The sequence below is a fragment of the Pan troglodytes genome, chromosome 21, assembly GCF_028858775.2.
Source record: "Pan troglodytes isolate AG18354 chromosome 21, NHGRI_mPanTro3-v2.0_pri, whole genome shotgun sequence".
In the NCBI taxonomy this organism is placed as follows: domain Eukaryota; kingdom Metazoa; phylum Chordata; class Mammalia; order Primates; family Hominidae; genus Pan; species Pan troglodytes.
Window position 1 is genome coordinate 36,525,021 of NC_072419.2, and position 22,889 is coordinate 36,547,909.

The window sequence follows — 22,889 nt, forward strand, 5'->3', positions numbered from 1 at the left end:
ATGGAATACTATGCAGCCATAAAAAATGATGAGTTCATGTCCTTTGTAGGGACATGGATGAAACTGGAAACCATCATTCTCAGTAAACTATCGCCAGAACAAAAAACCAAACACCGCATATTCTCACTCATAGGTGGGAATTGAACAATGAGATCACATGGACACAGGAAGGGGAATATCACACTCTGGGGACTGTGGTGGGGAGGGGGGAGGGGGAGGGACAGCATTGGGAGATATACCTAATGCTAGATGACGAGTTAGTGGGTGCAGCGCACCAGCATGGCACATGTATACATATGTAACTAACCTGCACAGTGTGCACATGTACCCTAAAACTTAAAGTATAATAATAAAAAAAAAAAAGACTAAAAAAAAAAAAAAAAGAATTTTACTGTCTTCTTTACTTATTTTAAGTTTGTGGTCTTGGAAGCTCTGAAATTTCTTTCTGCAAAGAAAATGTCTACATTGAAAAATACCTCAAACTCTGATGTACATATTTTCTATTAAATTTGTAAATACTGTTAATTTCCTTTTCACTTATTAAAAAGGTCTAATTGTAGGCCAGGCACAGTGGCTCATGCCAGCAATCCCAGCACATTGGGAGGCCAAGGCAGGCAGATCACTCGAGGTCAGGGGTTCGAGAGCAGCCTGGCCAACATGGTGAAACCCCATCTCTACTAAAAATACAAAAATTAGCTGAGTGCAGTGGTGCGCGCCTGTAGTCCCAGCTACTCAGGAGGCTGAGGCAGGAGAATCACATGAGCCTGGGAGGCGGAGGTTGCGATGAGCCGAGATCACGGCACTGCACTCCAGTCTGGGGGACAGAGCGAGACTGTCTTGGGGGAGAAAAAAAAAATCTAATTGTATTTTTTTTAATAAGCTGGAGCTTTTGAACAAAAAAGATGACCTTCATAACCTCTCAAGAGGAGGGCCACTCATCGACTGGGTAGCAGAAGACACCACTTCTATTAAGGCATGCTGGCTGGGGTCCCCTGTGTCCTGGCCATAGCACAGCCTTTGACTGGCATCATGCCCATTCTATGAATGAATAGAGAGATTGACTAACCCGAGTGACTAGCTTTGGGAGCTGGTAGGATGATTAGGAAAACTGAACCCTCAAGAAGTGAAAAGCATTTAGCTCAGTGCTCTGTCCTAGAGGCTACATTGTGTTGCCTCTTTTGTCCATCAGTTTTCATTTTTTCAGACAGGGTCTTGCTCTGTCACCCAGGCTGGAATGCAGTGGTGATCAGAGCTCACTGTAGCCTTGAACTCCTGGGCTCAAACAATCCTCCTGTCTCAGCCTCCCGAGTAGCTGGGCCTACAAGCATGCACCACCATCCCCAGCTAATTAGGTAATTTATTTTGAAAGCACTTTGAGAAGCACTTCACTGTCAAATCTGTAGGTCTAGAAGGAAAAGCATACATACACATAATTGATTTCACATTGTTTTACATTTCCTTTGTCTTCTTCTGGAATGTCATCTTTTTTCTTGGTTTCTCTTTCAGCACAGGGTCTAATCTAGATATTGGAAAAGAGAATCCAATGGGTTATATATTTATCTTCCATCTTCCCCACTTTACACATCACCTAAGAACATTCGAGATGATTTCTTATGCAGAAGAAAAAATTAACTGAGCAACTATATTCAGAAAAAGACAGGTTCTGGCTATGTGTTTTTACTTCATATATATAATCTATATGAGTAAGTGCTATCACATGCTTTCTCCACAGCCCTTGTGTCAGAAACACTACAGACAAAATTATTTCAGAAACATTTTACACATCAGATCCTGTTAGGCAATAAAGAAATCATTAATTTAATTTTGTCCTCCAAGTGAATACACCAGCATCAAATTATCCCTAGTAGACAAGTGTTCATTTGATCAGATTGAAAGCTTAATAGCTATTTTATATTGCACAGACTATTACCAAAGTATTAAAACTTTTAACATTACACAACTTGATTTTAATTAATTGGAACCCACCTCTTTTACTAGCTTCTTATATCCTCCTAAGTTTGGATAGATGTTTACTATCACATGTCATCAGTTAATTAATCTGCATTCAACAATTAGGATTGCCCACAGAACAGGCAATTGGCAATGGTAAGGACTCATGTCTCCTAAGGGACCTCTGTGGCCAGAGTCCAATTCCAGGGCTGCTTAGAAAGTGATGACAAATAACGTGTTTGTGCCAATGACATCTCTGTGACAGTTTTGATTAGAGGGGTCCCAGACCTGAAAACATTCCCTGCTAGGGCCTGTAGCACAATGCTACCTTTAGTAAGAGGGGTCTGTGTTCTGGTAGACAAGGCAAGGTCATAAAGGTGAAGGGCTGACAGAGATTAGGAGAGCCTGCAATTAAATGGTACAAAAAGAGTCCTAAATAATCACTGTTCAGAGCTTCCAAGTACTTGACTAACCAAAGAGACACAGAAAACTTTGTATTTCATCTGAAAATTGCTTTAAATAGTGAAAAATGCAATCTTTGTGTAAGTATCTTTGTATCTTTGTATAAGTGCAAAGCACTACACATATATTTGCAATTGTTGCCTTCAGTAACACTTTTGTGATGATATCCAGATGAAAAATAATTTAAACATGATACAATAAAATATAAATAAATAAAATTAAATGTAAGTCACAAACCCATCTGCATTTCCTCAATGACCTGCTTCCTGAGAAGCAATGTGCTATGAAATACTGAGAGTGGCCTCTGGAGTCAGCTGGGCCTGGGTACACATCCTGTCTTACCAGACCTTGAAATCACTGTGATTTCCATGAACTGACTGACAAAAACCACGAGGACGTCAGGAGGGTCAGAGGCTGCCTTCCTGTCTGTAAGGCTGAGCTCACATCCACCTCACAGGAGCATTATGGAAATTCAAGACTACAACGCATGTGCCGGATGCATGCAACAAAAAAATATAACATTTCACTTCTCTAACTGTAAGAAAATACCTACATTTTAGATTGAAATTGTTTGAGCTTTAGATTTGAAATTATCTGAAATCAAGACTATTCTAAAAAGAAAATCAAACATATGACTGGAAATCTAACATGAATCATGTACAGAGAATTGATAGATGCTTTTAAATTACACTGGTAGTAGATAAAAATGTAACATAAATTTTTATGCTCTAATTAAAAGAACGAAGGGCATTTTAGAAAAGGCATTTGCCCCCTCTCTTAGAGCCTTCCACTCTGGCCCCCACAATGCCTTACAGAGCAAATCTGGGTCACACTGGATGCAACCTGTGATTCCCAACAGAGACAAACAAAGTAAGGTTCTGGATGCTCAGTACTGGGATGGAATGCCAAGACACAGAAAAGCCATGTGTCAAGAAGAGGGGAGTTATTCTTTAGACACATCCTGGTATATATTTATCATTAAAGATCAGTGCCTTTGCTCAGTACTGCGATGGAATGCCAAGACACAGAAAAACCATGTGTCAAGAAGGGGGGAGTTATTCTTTAGACACATCCTGGTATATGTATATCATTAAAGATCAGTGGCTTTTGTGAGTCTAAAAAATTAATCCTTAAATGTTTTCATCAAGTTCCAGTTAACTACCTTAATTTTCTAGGTTATATTAACAGTATTATTTGGAATTTCACCTTGATATGAAGATGTCTGTGTAACTTTTACAATGATGTAAAACAAAGAGTAGGATTAGGGAGGGCACAGGCCACTGGTGCAATGGATAACACATCTGACTATGGATGAGGGAATTTAGCCTGGAATAAGGAACTTTTATTTCCAGGTTAGTGATGCACACAAATTTTAAAAATAAAATAAAAATCATGTTTTACGTGATTCATGTTTCTCCTAATGCAAAGAAGACAGGTACTATTAATAAAAATATTTTTAAAATGTAAGGGCTAAGGCCCCAGAAGTTCTGCTATGATTTTTTATGTTTCATAGAGTGATTATCATCACAGAAGCTCAAGCATTATGTAAATACAAACACGTATACCCCGACCTGGTAATTCTGCTCCTGGAAATTTATCTTCAGGTCCACCCGCACATCTACAAATTGATGCATATTCAATGTTATGTACTGCAGCACTGTTTATAAGAGCAAAAGACTGGAAACAGCCTAAATTTCCATCTACAAAAGACTAAATAAATTAAGGTACATCCCTAAAATGGAATATTACGTGGCTGTTAATAAAGAGAGAGAGAGAAAGAGAGGAAAAGCAAGACAAAGAGAAACCTTTCTACATTCAAACTAATAGTAGAAAACTCTCCAAGATACAATTTTAAGGAAAAAAAAATCAAAGTCGAGAAGACTATAGAGGAGGTTGCCTTTAGTGTAAAACAGTTGAAAATTATAAATATATTCATATGTTTATAAAGAAACTTTAGGAGGCTATAAAAAAACAAAACAAAGGGAAAGAGGAACAGGAGCTGGGACACAGGTGCGTAAGATGCATGGCAGGCATATATCTTCATCTTTATATGCTTTTATTTAAAAATGTTGGACCACATGTACATGTTATCTATTTAAAAAATCAGATTTTAAAATACAAGCAAGAAAACAGGAAAATGAAAGCTTAAAAAGAGCATGTGGAACTACCAGAAAAAGATACTAATCCATGGAGATAATGGCAAGGTAGCTCCTAGATGCACTGATTTCTCTACCACATTGTATAAACAAGCCATCAACTATGGGATTTATAATTAAAAATGAGTCTATTTGAAACATCACATTATAAAAGCTATTAACTAAATCTTTAAAGTGACAGTAAATGATGACTTAACATTTTAAAGAGATAGTCACATCGCATGTGTGAATGCAGTCATCTGTATAAAATGTCATCGTTATCTTGATCATTTATTCTTCTCCTGCTGTTTTACCTTTTGCTTCTATGTCCCCTGTTTCATTACATCTAATAAAGCAGCTATTTGCGGCCAACAAAGCCATTTTACCCTAAGTGAAACAAAATAACAATATAGCCATGAGGATACTTCTTGTAGAAGAAACATTAAGTGTTTAGACTGAATTAATTTTTCCTCCCTGATTTAAAAATCACAGAAAAGAACTTAGAGAAAAACCTGAAAAATATAATACAAGAACATATAGAAAAGGAAACCAAAATCAACTTTCATTTTACTATTCAAAGATTACCACAATAAACATTTGTAATGTATCTTCCTAGTAGGACTAAATTCTAATTAGATGAGGTAGGATTGCTTCCTTTATAAAAGATCTACTGAAGATAAAACTGATTTAGTTCTGTTTGGAAAATTAACTTTAAAGAAAAGAACATAATTATGAATGCATACTTTATTCAAATATTAACATTTTAAGTAAAATTTATTTTCTTCACAATTAGAAAACATGAAAATGTATATACAATGCCTTCAGTGTTTGGAATTTAAGAATCAATGTCTGAGGGACTTTGTGTGTGAAAATAAATATTCATATACATTTTTAATTGTTTAATATTAGATGTATTACATTGGTTTCTATTAAACAAAACTTTAAAAACTGATTGTCTTGTGTAGCTAAATCTGGGTTATAAATTTGGTTAGCTTAACTCCCGTAACAAATATAACATTTATTTATAACTTGTATTTGGTCGATTCTTTTGGAAAACTTGGAATACCATAATATTTAGACAAAATATTTATAAATACAATGATTACAAAATATGTTAACCTTATAACACATCCAGTTAAAAACGTGCTGATAACATGGATTTAATTTCTTAGTCAAGTCACAAGGGCTGGGTGGTCTCTCATCTGGATAGCTACTGGTGAGCTCTGGAACATGGTGGTGTGGTCCAAGGCGATTTAAACCTGTGCCACAGATTATTCAGCTGAGTCCTTTTTGCAATACAGTTTTAAGACCCTCTTTCATTTAAATTTAAATTTTTGAAACTTAGTGTCCTTCCTAAAAATAAAATGAAATGAACTTTCCTAAAGTGTTGTATTATTAGTACTATCTAAGTCATCATCCTGGCCTTATGAAATATTGGCATTTTCTACTGGTGTAACTTTTATTAGAAGCATCTCATCATAATAAGTAGGATCATCTCAAAGGGGTTGCAACACATTAGCAGGTAATGAAATCAATGTAGTGTTTCCTGAAGGGTATTGGGTGGGTGGGGGCAAAAAGGAATACACACAGACACACAGAGGAAGGGGTAAAAGAGAATAAGAAATATCAAGGTGCATAACACATGGATAAGTAACTATTGTTAAGTACAACTCTTTCTTCAGTTATACATATGTGTGTGCTGGGCTGCAATGTAAAAATGCATTTGTCAATGGATTGGGTCAAAATAGTTTTCAAGTCACCGACTTAAGATTTTATCCTAGGGGATGAGGAAATTAGTCTAAGTGATTACCTCTTTCTGGTGGGATGTTTGTTTAATCTGTCATCTTAGAAAACACTGCTGAGTACCTATTTTCAGTTCATTATTGTATACTACCAAAGCTGCTACTCAAAGGCTGAGATTATCTTCTATTTGCTTGTTCTGCGTGGTGCCCAATGGTCCATACTGTTTTTGATATAGTTATCTACTTTTTAAAGACAGTTTAGCACTCATATATTTTTGTTCAATCTTTACTTCTCACACAAACAGAAAAAGGAAATTATGTATTCTGTATCAACAAAGATTTAACAAAACATCCATATACTACAACTGTTTACTTACTAAAATTAAGAATTAGTATATTATCTTTTTTCTTCTTATATTAAAACTATCTTTTCATACACTATTTTAAGCTTATGAACTGAAAGTCTTTTAGAGATAATTTACTTCAATGAACTATTATTTTTTATATTTTATACGCAAATTGTCACAACTTGGTCTTAGCTAGCTCCACTGTTCACTTACAGTCTGTAATGTTTCTGAAATCATCCATGTTTTCTGCTACAAAGAAGATACTTAGGAACTATTCTGTTTTCCTACTCTGTGACCTAAAATTGACTGGTTCTTCAGTGGAAATGAGATCCATACCTAGGCACTAAGGGTATAGAGAAATAATTGTGGGCAAAAGTACTAATGCTATTTTTGTTGCACTACATTTTGAAATCTCTTTAAGGCTCTATGTTCTTAGTGGTTTATTCCAATTTAATGTATTATACTATTGCATCCTACTTTTTCTTTTTAAATATATTATGATTGACTGTTACAGACTTTGTGTTAAACTGACAGGAAGTTTTTATAAACAAAAACAGCACTTACATTTTGAAAGACTGGTTCCCATTGTTCTCTTGGTCCAGTTGCATCTGAATGCCCAACAACAAGTTCATCTGAATTTATACCAATATATTTTCCATAGCCAGATTTCAGGGTGATTCTGTACATTAATAAGATAGATGAAAGTTAAAAACTGAGAGAAAATTAATTATAGGACATCAAAACAGGACATGCGTATGTGTGTGGGTGTGTACATATCTAAAGTTTCAGACTGGACATATTCCAAGAGTTCAAATGATGCATGTGGCTGAGTGGTGACTCATTCCTGTAATCTCTGTGCTTTGGAAAGGCAATGGGAGAATTGCTTGAGGCAAGAAGTTCAAGATCAGCCTGGACAACATAGTGAGACCCCATCTTTACAAAAAATTTAAAAAGTTAGCTGGGCATGGTGGTGTGCACATGTAATACTGGCTACTTAAGAGGCTGATGCAGGAGGAGTGCTTGAGCCCAGAAATTTGAGGTTATATTGAGCTATGATCACACAACTGCCCTCCAGCCTGGGTGACAGATTGAGACCCTGTGTCTTCAAAAAAAAAAAAAAAAAAAAACTATATGTGACTAGTTGTTGCCATATTGGATGGTACAGTTTTAAATTTAGTTTTATATTTTGCTTTTTTAATAAAAACATTGTACCTTGTATATTACATAACAAATATTTTCAAAATTCATCATTCTTCAATTATACCTCTTTAGTTATAAACGTCAATAATAAATTACTAAAACTTTATGTCATCAAACTGTTTTCCAGAAAATGCTGCTTCCATTTACATTCTTACCTCAAATTAGCAGAGTATGGTTTGTATCATGGATTTTTTTTTAAACATTATGACTCTAAAAAAATACTTGAAAACCTAATATGGAAAAAAACAGTATCCTAATTTGCATTTTAGTAGTTAACTAGAATAACAATTGTTTTTCTTTTCCTTTCCTTTTTAGTTTTTCGATTATCTAATAATGTCCCTTGTCCATTTTTCTATTCATATTTGACTTCACAATTTTTCTACTGGAGTCTTCAGTGCTATGAATTCAATACAAGATACGTATGAAGATTAAGAACTCACTGCCTATTAAGATTGTTGCAAATATTTTCTCATTTGTCAGTTAATTTTCTTTATAATCCTTTTTTGTTTATAATTGTAAAGCAGTTTAAAACTATTGAATCTTTCTTCCTCTGCTTTTACTCTTTCACCCTACTTATCAGACTTTCAAAGGAAGTATAGAAATAATCATCTTAATGTGATTTTTTAAAATTATGATTTCTTTTACCTTACGAAGAATCTCCTCGGATGCCAGAATTGACTTTTACTCCTTTATACGTTAATGATTATATAACAGAAATCATTACCATGTTGATGTAACCAATTACTAAAATATGTAAATTCACTTTCAGTATCTTTTACCCAAAGAATCATTCTATACTTCTGCACAAGGTGAGAATAAAAAAGGTTACTTTATAAAATGACTGTAAAAATAGTGAGTAAAAATATTCTTTTGGTCGTTATGATGCTGTAACATTCTCTGCTGGTTTTAACAATATTCCTTTTTTTTAGTCTTCCTGTTTGTCTTTAGACTTCCAAACAGTGAGTTTAAATATCATAGCAACAGTGAACCACGTTTTGTACAAATTTATTTATTTATTTATTTATTTATTTATTTTATTTATTTATTTTTTTTTTTGAGACGGAGTCTCGCTCTGTCGCCCAGGCTGGAGTGCAGTGGCGCGATCTCGGCTCACTGCAAGCTCCGCCTCCCGGGTTCACGCCATTCTCCTGCCTCAGCCTCCCGAGTAGCTGGGACTACAGGCGCCCGCTACCACGCCCAGCTAATTTTTTGTATTTTTAGTAGAGACGGGGTTTCACCGTGTTAGCCAGGATGGTCTCGATCTCCTGACCTCGTGATCCGCCCGCCTCGGCCTCCCAAAGTGCTGGGATTACAGGCTTGAGCCACCGCGCCCGGCCTGATTTATTTTTTAATTTATCTTATTTGGTGTGTGAAATTATTAATCTTCATTTTTTAACTTACATATCTTTTTTCCAGCCTAGCATTATATATTGATAAGAAATCCACTAAAAGTAGATCACAAAATCTACTTTTCAAAAAAGCTATTTCGTTTTATATATCAAAATTACCATGGACTTAAGATAGATACTAAAATTTTTAATGAATACAATTAAATTTTTAAAATAACTGGTTACTAATTATATTACAATATAAGTTCACCTGGAATCAGATAATTTGACAGCCATAAACTGCTCTGGAGGACTAGGGCCCTCATCAACTATTGGAGAAAAAACATTTGAAAATAAATTTGACATTTGCTATAAATATAAAGATATTATTTTGCTTTAAAAAATGTGGCTATTTTCTTCTACAATTAAATGTAAGACTATTCAGATATACTGATGTCACTGTAATACTGTATCTTTGGAATCAAGATCTATTTTACCTTCTTGTAACTACAGTGTTAATTTTATACACTGAGTAAGACAGGGTGATATAATGCTTATTTAATAACTTTTGAGATAGCTTCTCTTTATGTTTTAAAATACAGTCATAAATAAGCACTTATTTAAAAAAGCTAAATGCTTTCATTTATTCAATGGATGGCCTTGCTGATGAAATGATACTGCTTTTTATCTTCTAATTACTTCGTATCTCATTAGTGCTTCCTCTAATGGGCTAAAGAAAATGAAGAAACTTCAAATTGTTAAATGCACCCAGGTTAGTTTTGGTAATAGGTCTGAATAAAAAAGAAATTCAAATATGTTTGAATCAAATAGGTTTTCTTTTTTCTTTCCACTTACTATTTTAATTATTCATATTGTTTTGATTTCCAAAGATACTCTTCTGGAACCATACGGAATGTTTTCAAATGCTTATATTAGAAAGAGGGACTTGACAATCGCTGGTAAATATTAAAGAATTAAAAAAAATGGAAGAGTCAAATGCAATGGTTCCATTCCTTTGGAAAATATTTGAGACTAGTTAGAGTTTGGCCTAAGTGAATGAATGTCCTAAAATCTACACTTGTGGCAGGATCTTCCCTTCCAGACACAAAACTTCTTTGTGTGGAGCTCCCAGGGTAAAAAGACCATTGTCGATTGCATGTATATAGGTTCCCTCATCCATTTCAATGGCTATGGTTCCTGAAATTTCACCAAAGTTTGTTACTGTTCACCAGATTCCTAAAAAATAAAAATGATATTTCAATTTTATATTTTAGTTTTGACACAGAGTTCTTTGTTATTATAACTTAGTTTTAAAAACCTTTTATTTTGCAGTCATAAGAAATACTATGAAGATCTCACATATCCTTTACTCGCTTTGTCTCAATGATAACATACTGCATAAGTATCATACATTGTTAGAATCAGGAAACTGACATTGATATAATCCATGAAGCTTATTCAGATTTCACCAGTTTTACATGTACTTGTTTGCATGTATGTGCACAGATTCCTGCAACTACCAGCACAGTCAGGATTAGGTTTTTAAAATACACAATAGCAACATACAGTCAGGCATGGGGGTGCATGCCTGTAATCCCAGCTACTCGGGGAGGTGTGAAAGAGGATCACTTGAGCCCAGGAGTTCAAGGTTATAGAGAGCTATGATAATGCCACTGTGCTCTAGCCTGAGTGACAGAGTAAGGTCCTATCTCAAAAAAAGACCAAAACAAAACAAAAGGCAACATGTGAAGGTACAAAGTGATATATGGAGAACAGTCTCTCTCATGATAGACCCCAGCCATCTATTCATGCCTGCTTTCCAGAGGCAATGCCTATCATAATGTTTCTTAAAAATGCGTCTACAGGAAGACTTTCTAGCATAGTATTTTCTTTTTTTTTTTTTTGAGATGGAGTCTCGCTCTGTCGCCCAGGCTGGAGTGCAGTGACGCAATCTTGGCTCACTGCAACCTCCACCTCCTGGGTTCAAACAATTCTCTGCCTAGCTTCCCGAGTAGCTGGGGTTACAAGAGCCTGCCACCATGCCCGAATAATTTTTTTTGTATTTTTAGTAGAGACGGGGTTTCACCACATTTGCCAGGCTGGTCTTGAACTCCTGACCTCGTGATCCACCCGCCTCTGCCTCCGAAAGTGCTGGGATTACAGGTGTGAGCCACCACACCCAGCCAGTAATCTTAACTATGATTTTAGATTGAAAGCAAAATGAGCAGAATCTATGTCTATGTATACTAATGTCCAATTTGCCAATAGAAATGTTAGAGTCTAGCAACCATTATTTTAGCAGTTGTTATAAAAGTTTATATCTTAATGTTAAAAAAATCCTCAAAACTCCTCCTAAATTGTACTTTAACTAGAGTAGAAATGAGTCAATCATTAACTGGATATGACATATTAAGGAATTCTTGTTAATTTTACAAGGTCTGATAATGACATAGTATAATGTATAAAAGTAAAGAACAAAACAGGTGATGAGAGAAAGACATACCACGTTAAGAAATGTACATTTATGTACTTATGGGTAAAATGATGTAATATCTGTGATTTTACTTAAAATTTTCTAGGAAAAACGTGTGTGGGGGTATGTATGTAAACGAAACGAGATTGGCAAAATATTGATATTTAATGGTGGGGCCTGGGCACATGGGGGACTCATTATATTCTTCTATGTATGGATTAGTTTGGATATTTCCACAATAAAAAGGTTTTAAAGATTCAGTTAATTCCACTGCACAAAATTTTCTATTCAACTAAAAATTTCATGCTTTTCATAATCAATTTTAAAATACATAAAATTTTAGCTAAAATGAAGTTGGATCCTTATCTAACACCAAATACAAAAAGTAACTTAAAATAGACAAAAGACCTAAATGTAAGAGCTAAAGATAGAAAACTTTTAGAAGAAAATGGGAAAAGCTTCACGACAATGAATTTGGCAATGATTCCTTATATAGAACATCAAAGGCACTGGCAACAAAAGAAAACGTAGACAAACTGGACTTCATCAGAATTAAAAACTTTTGTGCATCAAGAACCACTGTCAACAGAGTAAAAGGCAACCCAGAGAATGGAGAAAATATTTGTAAACTACATACATTATAAGGAATTAATATCCACACTATATAGAGAACTCCAGAAAGACAAATACCACATTTCAAAACTGGGCAAAGGATATATACGGACATTGCTCCAATGATGATATACAAATATACAAAATAAGCTCAACATCACTAGTCACTAGGGAAACATAAATAAAAAACATAATGCAATACCACTTCACACCCATTAGAATGCTATTATCAAAACAAACAAAAAACAGAAACCAAGAAAACCAGAAAAACAAATGTTGGGCAGGATGTGGGAAATTGAAACCCTGTGCAATGCTGGTTGGAAGGTAAAATGGTGCATGTATTCAAATGCCACTGAAGTGTACACGTAAAAATAGAAAAACTGGCAAATTCAATATTCTGTATATTTTACCTCCACACACACACAAAACCAATGGAGAAAAAGAAAATTAATCAAAATTAAAATTTCAGCTAAAGACGATTAGAAAGAAATAAAACTAATGACAATTTAGATGACTGAGTTATAGCTGCAATTGTTTTCAGTAAAATAAATAATGCTTTATTCAGAATCATTATGAACAGTGTTATGATTAGCAAGTCTTTCCTATAAATATAAGTTAATAATTTTAAATTAGTTTTATTTTGTATGTTCTATGCCACGTTCACCAAGTACACTTAATATTAAATAAAATCATTTAAATATAATATCTCATTAATGTTTTGCAAATGAAGAAGAAATTTCTGGCAGACAAGCTCCTCAAAATTTTCACCCTCTGTCCAAGTAGGGAAATGATACTACAACATTACTTATAATATTGTCAACTGAAAAAGAAATTACTTTGAGCAGATGCCAGTATTTTTTCTCAATGGGATTTCAAAGAATAAGAAAGCTAAACACAGTATCATCAAGAATTAAATGTGAGCATTCTGCCTACTTTCTGCAAGTGGCCTACATTCAACCTTTGGAGGTATGCTTATATGTTTAACGACTAAAGTAACATAACATGATACTTAACGATGCCACTAGGGGGTTTTAGCTGTGAAAAAGCAGTGGATCCTAAGAACAGTGGGCACTGAAGTTGCCTGTCTCTATGTCAGGTGACAGCTCCAGCTGTGTATATGCTGCAGACACACAAGCTGAATTTAAGAGAATCTGCTCTAAAACATTACTTGCTATTTAGACATATGCTTAAAGTTATTTCCTTTTAAACCTTAGGCAGATGGTGAAATGTTCCCGCTGGGTTGTCTCACAATGCATAACAAAGCTTTTCACATATTTTCACATAGATGAGAATGTTTAAATATGTCTGGCATGCTTGTAATCCAGCACTTTGAGAGGTGGAAGAAGGAGAATCACTTAAGCCCAGGAATTCAAAATCAGCCTAGGCAACAAAAGGAGACCCCCATCTCTACAAAAAAATTAAGAAATTAGCTGGGTATGGTGGTACAAGGCTGTGGTCCCAGCTACTCGGGAGTCCAAGGTGAGAGGACTGCTTGAGCCTACGAGGTCGAGGGTGCACTGAGCCATGATCATGTCACTGCACTCCAGCCTGAGCAACAAAGCAACAGCCTGTCTCAAAAAAAAAAAAAAAAAAAAAAACTGGCCCGATGCACCAGTGTCATGGCTGATAAGATACTATCAGGGCACCCTCATTCTAGCATCAAGCCTGTGTGACAGCTCACCTCACATTCTGACAAACCCAGTGCTTCTGTGCTAAGGACCCCCTTAAATCTCTGCCTTCATTATGTGCTTGGCACAAAGGAATGATATATCTTAGATTTGGAAATTGAATTTTCTTTCCCAATCTTACTGAAGTCTAAGTACCTTTCACAGACCTTCTATTAACCCATAGCTGACTTAGCTTTAGTTCCTGGGTAAATCAAATCTGTGTTTTGCAAACTACGATGTTGTAAGTTCAATTGCTTCTGAATCTAGCAGAGCTCAGTGAAAATCCTTGCTTACAGACATGCTCATTTTTATTAATGTCACACATGGTACTCTCCATGTGAAAGACAGAATTTCTTTCATCCTATTTACCAATCCCTTCAGATCCTTGTGAGGAACCAACAGAACAGCTTTAAAAAATTAAAAGGTTTTTTTCTTTCCCTTCACAAATAGGCACATGCTTACTTATACGGCAAGTTGAGAAAATCCACAATACAAAAGAAGGTGGAAGGACAAAGAGAAAAAGACGCAGAAGGACTTACTCTTCCAGCCAAGATGGACTTGCCCTCCCACGATGACCAACGAGAAAACTGAAACTGGATAGAATATTTGAGAAAACTGTTTTCGGGGATTGGAACACAGGCAGAACAGGACTGTGATATTTGAGAACAAGAAAACACAGGAGGCAAATCTCACACACAATTCTGTTTTCTGCCCAATGGCAGTTTCTTGACCACGCAGAGAGGTGGAGACCTCCAAAAATGAGGCAATGTCACTGTCACTAAGCTGAGAGTCTTGCAGTGCTAACATGTTTGGAGTTTATAGAATAAGGTACTGGAGAAGAGGGAACTACATACAGGTGAGGTCTCAAAAGAGTATGCAAAAGTTCTCGGCAGGTCTGGGGCCAAGGGCTGGGGGGAGTGCATAGAGCAGGCAGGCTCCACAAGGCCTCGGCAGAGTGGCTGGCACTTCTGAGGGCTGATTGGAGATGCCAGAGATCACACAAATTTGGGACATAGCAGAGTGGAGAGAACTCACAAAGTATACCTAGAACATGTGGCTGAGGCCCATGAGGATGAATCTTTCCTAGAGTAAGAGTCACTGTAAGTCTACAGGCAAAAACCTAATAAATAAGCACAAACTAACAAAGGCCCAGGCTTGACAGGAGCAAAAGGGTGGTCAAATAATTTAACTAGGCATCAAGATATTTAACAGAAATAAAGGTTAAAATGTTATGAAAATGAAAGACTGAATTTATAAGGAAGACTTAACAATCCTAAATGTGTACACATGACAGCTTCAAAATACTTTAAGCAAAAACTGCTCAAGTAGACAGATCTAGAATTACAGCTGGAGATTTTAACATAACTCTCAATACATTGTAGGATGAGTAAAAAATCAGTAAGGACACAGAAGATGTGCATAGTCACAAGCTCCACCAGTTTATCTAATTGACCTCTGAAGAACACTGAACCACCGGGCGCCACTGCTCACACCCTTAATCCCAGCACTTTGGGAGGCCGAGACGGGCGGATTGCCTGAGGTCAGGAGTTTGAGACCAGCTTGGCCAACGTGGTGAAACCCAGCCTCTATTAAAAATATTTTAAAAATTAGCCAGGCGTGGTGGCAGGTGCCTGTATTTCCAGCTCCTCTGGAGGCTGAGGCAGGAGAATCACTTGAACCTGGGAGGCGGAAGCTGCACTGAGTCGAGATCGTGCCACTGCACTCCAGCCTGCTGGGCAACAGAGCGTGACTTCATCTCCAAAAAAAAAAAAAAAAAAAACCAAAACAAAAAAGCCTTGAACCAACATCTGCAGAATACACATTCTTTTGAAGTGTACATGGAAATTCACTAAGAAAGTATGTTCTCCAACTATACTATAAATGAATTAGAAATCAGCAACAATAACATACCTATAATATCTCTATGTAGTAGAAATTAGAAACAATACACTTTTAAATAACTCAAGTGTCCATGGAAAGAAAAATCACAAGGAAAACTAGATGATATTTTGAATGGAATGAAAATGAAAGCAAAATGTGTTGACTATAACTAAAACTAACGTGGAATGAAGATATCTAACTGCTTTCTTAAGAAGCAATAAAACAAGAGCAAAGTAAACTGAAAAGTTAAAGGGAGGAAAAAAAAGACTGAAAATAAATGAAATAAAAAATAAAAAAAGACAAAATAAGTAATACTGAAACAGGCTTGTCCAACCTGAGGGCTGCATGTGGCCCAGGCCAGCTTTGAATGCAGCCCAATACTAATTCATAAACTTTCTTGAAACATTATGAGATTTTTTTTCCTTTTTTTTTGGCTCATCAGCTTATCATTAGTGTATTCTATGTGTGGCCCAAGACAATTCTTCTCCTTCCATTGTGACCCAGGGAAGCTAAAAGATTGAATACTCCTGTATTAAAAGATCATTAATGATCTAAAATAAGTGATCTTATAAAGAATTGATAAACCTCCAGCTAGACTGACTGATCCAGGAAAAAATAGAAAAAACACAAATTACCAATATGAAGAGACTGCAATACAGATTAGATTCTAAGACATTAAAAGGATATTAAAGGAATATTCTGAACAATTTTATGCCAATAAATCCAACAACTTGGATGAAATGAAATTTTCCTAAAAGACACAAATTACCAAAACTGACAACAGAAAAATCTGAAAATATCTCTTAAAAAAATCTTAATTCTCCCACAAAAAACTAAAACCAAAACAAATAAAACCCTCTAGGTTCAGATGACTTCGCTGGTAAATCCTGTCAAACATGTAAAGAAGAAATCATACCGATCTTACACAGCTATTTCCAAAAACAGGGAAGCAGACAGTACTTCCCATCTAATTTTATGACACCAAATATCACCTTGACACCAAAATCAAATAAAAACATTACAAGAAAAGGATACAAAAGTCCAATAACTCCCATCAACACCAATATAGAAATCTTAAAAACAAACAAACAAACAAACACCTAGAAATCAACTCTAGCAATATCCCTAAGGACAACGCACCACAACCAAGTGGGGTTTATCTGAGGGATGTAAAATTAGTTTAAAAGTTGAAAATGAAACCAATGTAATTCATTGGTAGAATGAAGAAAGTTGTATAATCATCTCAACAGATACAGAAAGAGGCATTTGACAGCATTAAACATCGTTATGATAAAAACTCCCAAGAAACAAAGTTTAAAAGGAATGTCCTCATTTTGATAAAGGTTTTCTCTGCAGATCCTACAGATATCATACCATACGGTGGACTACTGAAAGCTTTCTGCCTAAGCTTGGGAACAATGCAATTATGCCCATTCTCGTGACTTCTGTTCAACACTATGGAAGTCCTGGACAGTATAATAAACCAATAAAAAGCAAGACAAGACATAAGGATTAGAAAGTAAGAAGTAAAAGGATAGTCACAGGAAACGTAATTGCAAATTTCTTAGTTTTCTATATAAACAAACCACTAGAAGTAATAAGTGAAACAGACTTATCAGACTACAAAGTCACTATACAAAAATCAATTGTATATCTACATACTGACAGCAAACAACTGGAAAATCAAATTCAAAAGTTCTACTGACAGTAGTGTAAAATTATAAAATACTTAAGAATAAATTTTTAAACAGGCATGCAAGACGGCTACATTGAAAATTATGAAATATTGAGGCTGAATATTAAGATGTTGATTCTCCCTCAAATAATCTGGACTCAATATAATTCTCCGAGAAAATCCAACAGGCTTCACTGTAGAAATTAATAAACTAATAGTTAGTAAGTACAAAGTTGGAGGACACACATTATCTGATCTCAACACTTCATGAAATTATAGCAATCAAGATAAATATACCAATAGAAAAAAAGACCATCGATAGAACAGAGTCCAGAAATAGACCAATACATAGAAATTTAATTGATTTTTTATGAAGATACGAAAATGGATTAATGCAAAAAGGAAACACCAGTGGTGCTGGCACAAATGGCTATCAAGATGTTAAAAAAAAAAAAAAGTAAATCTTGAAACCAAACTCACACCATGTGAAAAATTAATTTGAGATTAATGACAGATTTCATGTAAAAACTTAAACTATGAGACCTCTAAAAGACAATGTAGAATATTTTCCTGACTTTGGGGTAAGCAAAGATTTCTTAGATCAAAGAGATAAGGCAGTAACCATAAAATAAAAAAATAAACTAAGCTTTATAAAAATTAAAAGCTTCTGACCATCCTGGCTAACATGGTGAAACCCTGACACTACTAAAAACACAAAAAATTAGCTGGGCGTGGTGGCGGGTGCCTGTAGTCCCAGTTACTTGGAGGGCTGAGGCAGGAGAATGGCATGAACCTGGGAGGTGGAGCTTGCAGTGAACCGAGATCGTGCCACTGCTCTCCAGCCTGGGCGACAGAGAGAGACTCCATCTCAGGAAAAAAAAAAAAAAAAAAAAAAGCTGTCCATCCAAAAACCACCATTAAGAAACTGAAAAGGTAAAACTCAGACTGGGAGAACAGACTGATAACTTCATCGACTCTTGGCAACGATGTAACTGGAGAACTAATTCATTGTTGGTGGGAGGGTAAAATGGCACAACCACTTTAGAAAACTTTTGGCAGTTTCTTATATAGTTAAACATTCACCTATCCTTTGACACAGCAATTCCACATCTACATATCTACCCTAGATATTTACGCTAATTTTAGAATTATTGATTTGCCATTTCAAAAGTAATGATTATTCCAGAATATTAGCTTTATACCATTCCATATTTTATATATTTTTTAAGCTACCATAAATTATGAAGATTCAAAATGCAATTTGCCAAGTTTTAAAAGAGAAAAAAAGTACGGAAACAACTAAGTGGAAAACAGTCTGGTTAAGTGTGTTTGGGTCAGTTTATTTCTAGTATCATTTACAGGCTACCCTGATATTGTATTTAAAATTTTCATTCATTTCAGAGTTCACAAAATGATGATTTTTCCTGTGAAGATACTTCGTTTACGAGACAACTGACTTCTACAACTAAAATGTATACATGTTCAAAGAAAATAACTTGTAAAATATATTTGGTTGAATAACATTTACATTAAGCCTTTAAAATTATGTATCAGAATCTCTGGCTATTAAGCAGTCTAATGGTGCCTACTAAGTCAGAGAGTTGTAATTCTTCTCTCCTGTGCTCTGTTCTGATAATGAAGTAAAGGGATCAGTAGCATCTACTGTGCTAAAGAATAAATGGAATTTACAACTGTAGATAATATTTAAGCACTTTAAGACAAATATGAATACATCATAAATCTCTAACTAGGAAAATATTTTCAATGAGATCTCAAGAAATGTTAACTTTTTTCAGAATAAACCACTGAAAACTGACTCACCAACATATCAAACTGGGTTTCTTCATCTTCTTCTCTTCTTATCTTTCCTCTTTTTCTTCTTACTACAGGACACTATTTATACAGATGAGTTTAGGTATATTGATTTGTGTGATAAATAAATATCGTAAGATTGAAACTTGGAAGTCTTTTAAGCTGTTTCATTTATAAATTATTGATTTAGGAAGACTTACATTGCTATGCCCTCTTAAATACAGTACTGAGAAGTTGCTTCAGGCTTTGTACATATTATGTTAAAGTTCAAAGCAGATTGTAGAGCCGCACTGCCAGATTTTAAATCCTGATTCTGTCACTTCTTAGCTCTGTGATTTTTGGAAAAGGTACTGAATCTCTCTGGGAGTCAGTTTCCCCACTTAAAAAATTAGGATAATAACTTAACTCTTAAGGCTATTGTGAGGATTAAGAGGTAATATGTATCTTCACGCATTGCTGGTGGAAATGTAAAGTGGTGCAGCATCTACAGGAAACAGTTTGGGGTTCCTCAAAAAGTTAAAGAGTTACCATATGACCCAGCAATTTTACTCCTAAGTATGTATACCCAAGGGAAATGAAAACATACACCCACAAAAATACTTACATAAGAATATTCACACTAGCATTAGTCACAATAGTCAAAAAGGGGAAACAACCTAAATGTTCATCAACTGATGAATGGATGAACAAAATGTTACATCCATACAATGGAATACTACACAGCCATAAAAAGGAACAAGTGCTACAACAATGATGGACCTCAAGAATGTTATAAGTGAAAGAAGCCAGATACAAAAGGTCACACGTTGCATGATTTCTTAGGAAATATTCAGAATAGGCAATTTCACATAGATAGCAGACTAGTGGTTGCCAAGGACTAGGAGAGAGGGAGGATGGGTTGTGACTGCTTTAATGGGTAGGAAGAGATTTCCTTCTGAGATGATGAAAATGCTGAGCAACTAGACAGTGGTGAACCTCTTGAATATGTACTAAAAACCACTGACTGTACAAAAGGGTGAATTTTATAATTATGAATTACATCGCTATAAAAAAATAAAAACCCAAGAGCGATTTGAAAAAAGTTAATGTGCAAAGTGCCTACAACAATTTCTTGGCGCATTGAAAGTGCTATATAAACATTAATTATGATTATTAGGATAATCTTAAGACACTCTTCTCTGCATTTTCATCATAAAGTTTTCAGAAGATAACTCACCACTCCTCACAGGAAATTCACAGAGTAAAAATCTCACATTCATTCAGGATATACCTGCCATTTATTCCGGCATCTTCATGAGGCCAGACTCCTCGAGAGGGTTCTCAAGGGCAGTGGCTTCAGCTCACTCCTTGATACTTTCTTTCCATCTCGCCTAACAATATCAAAACCTCTGTTTATCACGGAGACCAGGAGGAAATGCTCAATATTTGTATGTACAGTCAACCTCAGGCAAATCTGCCAGTTAAAAAAGAAGCGGGGATATGAATGCACAGGTATTTTTCTCCTGAAGAGCTAATAAATTACCACTACGACCTCCTCCTCACATTTGGCTCAATTTATTTACTGCATATACGTTCTCTAATTTAATCCTCACAGTCTTCTAAAGGTATAAAAAATGGTCTGAAAGTATAAATGTGTAAACGGAGGTTTAAAGATACTTGATCTCTTAATGAGTAAATGGAAGTTCAGACATATTAACCAATTTGCCACAAATTACAAAATTAGTAAATAACAGAGTGCAGGTTCCAGCCCATATCCCTATCAAAGCCTATATACACCTCAACCACTGTGTGATTCATCCTGGTTTCACTCTACATACTAGCTTAGAAAAAAATAATCAATACTTTTTCCAGGAAGAGACAATGGAGAAAAGAATAATCCCTAGTAAAGGAAGTTATTATCATGAACTACAAGATCAGACTAACGCAGACCCACCAGGCAGAGGCTGGGAGAGATGCCTCAGCGGACCCAAACTCATGGGTACGGGGCTACGGGTCACCCGCCCATCTATCCTGTTTCCAGTGTCGTCCGCGCGGGAGGCTGCCCCTCTCTGCACAGGCGCCACGAACCGCGGTCCGGCCTCCGTCCAGCCCAGACAGGGTCAGGGCGAAACCTGGGAGGCCACGAAGCCGGCTCTCCGCACCACGGCTTCCACCGGATTCGCGGGCGTGGAGTGCATCCGAAAAGAACTGAGGAGGCTCCCGCCGGAGCTGCAGGACCCAGCTCTTCGCCTTGGTTCCCTTGAGCACAAGCTTGGTAGACTTCACAAAAGAGTACTCGGCCATGGCTCCAGGAGACTTCTACGTGGAGAGGCTGAAGCCAGCTCAGGATGAGTATGTGCCCTGGAGCGGCACCAGGGCGGGGAGGAAAAGAAGTGGAGGCAAAGTAAACACTCCCTGACAGTGTCCGTCTATCCAGAACCCGCCTTCGTCTTCACCCAAACGCTGAAAGGCTGAGATTTCCACTTCCGGGTTTCTGCCAAGGAGCTACAGCGGCCGCAGAGGGCCGAAAGGTGTCCGCACGCATCTGCTCCCTGGCTCCCTCTCAAGGAGCCCCTGAGGATTTGTGCATCCCAGAGGTGGGGAAAGCCCGCCCGAGGCACTGGTGCTGACAGTGGCGGGACTGCCGGGCTCGCTGTGGAACCGCCTCCCGCTAGAGCTGCGGGCTGGCGACGGTCCCCGCGGGGTCGGGAAGCTTCTCAGGCTGCCCTTGCCAGCCTGTTGCGGCGAGTCTGAAAGCGCGGGCCACTCGTGCGCGGGTCACTCGGGTCTGTGCCTCGCGCGACTGTGTGTGCAGGAAACAAGCAGGAAATACCCTAAAATAGAATGAAGCGCCATGTTTAGGGCCGCGGACGTCGCGAGTGCTGTGGGAATGTGGGCTAAGGTGGAGAGTTATGGTGGCGCTTGTTACAGGCTCAGGGGTCAGGAAGAAGCCTAATCGTGGAGGCGGCATCTGAGGAGGGTCTTGAACGCTGGGCAGGCTTTTGCCCGACAGAGATGGAGGAAGCTAGTCCTGTCTGCTGGAGGAAACAGGGCAGAGGCGAGAAGTGAGACGTGCAGCGCTGGTGTGAGGAGCCGCGAGCAGGCCAGGCCTGTAAAGCAGAGTGATGGGAACCAGGATAGAGAAGGCAAATCGGGGTCCTGTGGTCGCTGAAGAATTTGAATGAAATCAGTAAACAGGTGACAGGGATCCATCGCAAGAGCATGGGATGAAACGAGGAGTAGTCCACGGTGATTCCTCTGCAGCGGTGGGTATTAATAATCGCGTATGTGACACCAAAACGGTGGGTATTATTGATAGCGTATGTGACACCAAAACCACCCCACTCAAGTTGTGGCTCTTTCCCTAAAGTAGAAAACAGAAACCAGTTGGGTTCCAAGCATCCACGAAGATCTTACTAAATTCATGATCCCTGGTGGCACCATGGAGTCAGGATTGGTTCATCTCAAACCTGACTCAGAAACAAAACCATCTCAATGTGCAGAGATGAGCGTCCTTACCTGCTATCATATTTTCTGGTGTTTTCACAGTGCTGCGCTTCCTAATCCCCATTCCACCGCAATCCACATGCCATGATGCCCAGAGGCATTAACAAAGGAGACACACA

The 22,889-nt window shown here is 36.9% G+C and overlaps 1 protein-coding gene across 7 annotated transcripts in view; it reads right to left on the minus strand.

The window, feature by feature from the left end:
* The window catches only part of LOC134809208 (protein FRG1B-like), a 46,740-nt gene extending 24,995 nt beyond the window's left edge, over window positions 1-21,745 (minus strand). For 3 of the 7 annotated variants that reach the window (XM_063803284.1, XM_063803283.1, XM_063803285.1), the window contains exons 1-3: window positions 9,436-9,819; window positions 7,201-7,315; window positions 1,428-1,519 (exon numbers count right to left, since the gene is read on the minus strand). In XM_063803284.1, the coding sequence (XP_063659354.1) occupies window positions 1,428-1,519; window positions 7,201-7,315; window positions 9,436-9,530 (302 nt within the window). In that variant the 5' untranslated portion in view covers window positions 9,531-9,819. Of the gene's footprint in view, window positions 1-137; window positions 446-1,427; window positions 1,520-7,200; window positions 7,316-9,435; window positions 9,820-19,293; window positions 19,366-20,554; window positions 20,738-21,217 lie in introns of those variants that run through there. The other 4 variants (XM_063803286.1, XR_010154364.1, XR_010154362.1 and 1 more) reach the window with 4 other exon arrangements.
* Between the last annotated feature and the right edge of the window lie 1,144 nt (window positions 21,746-22,889).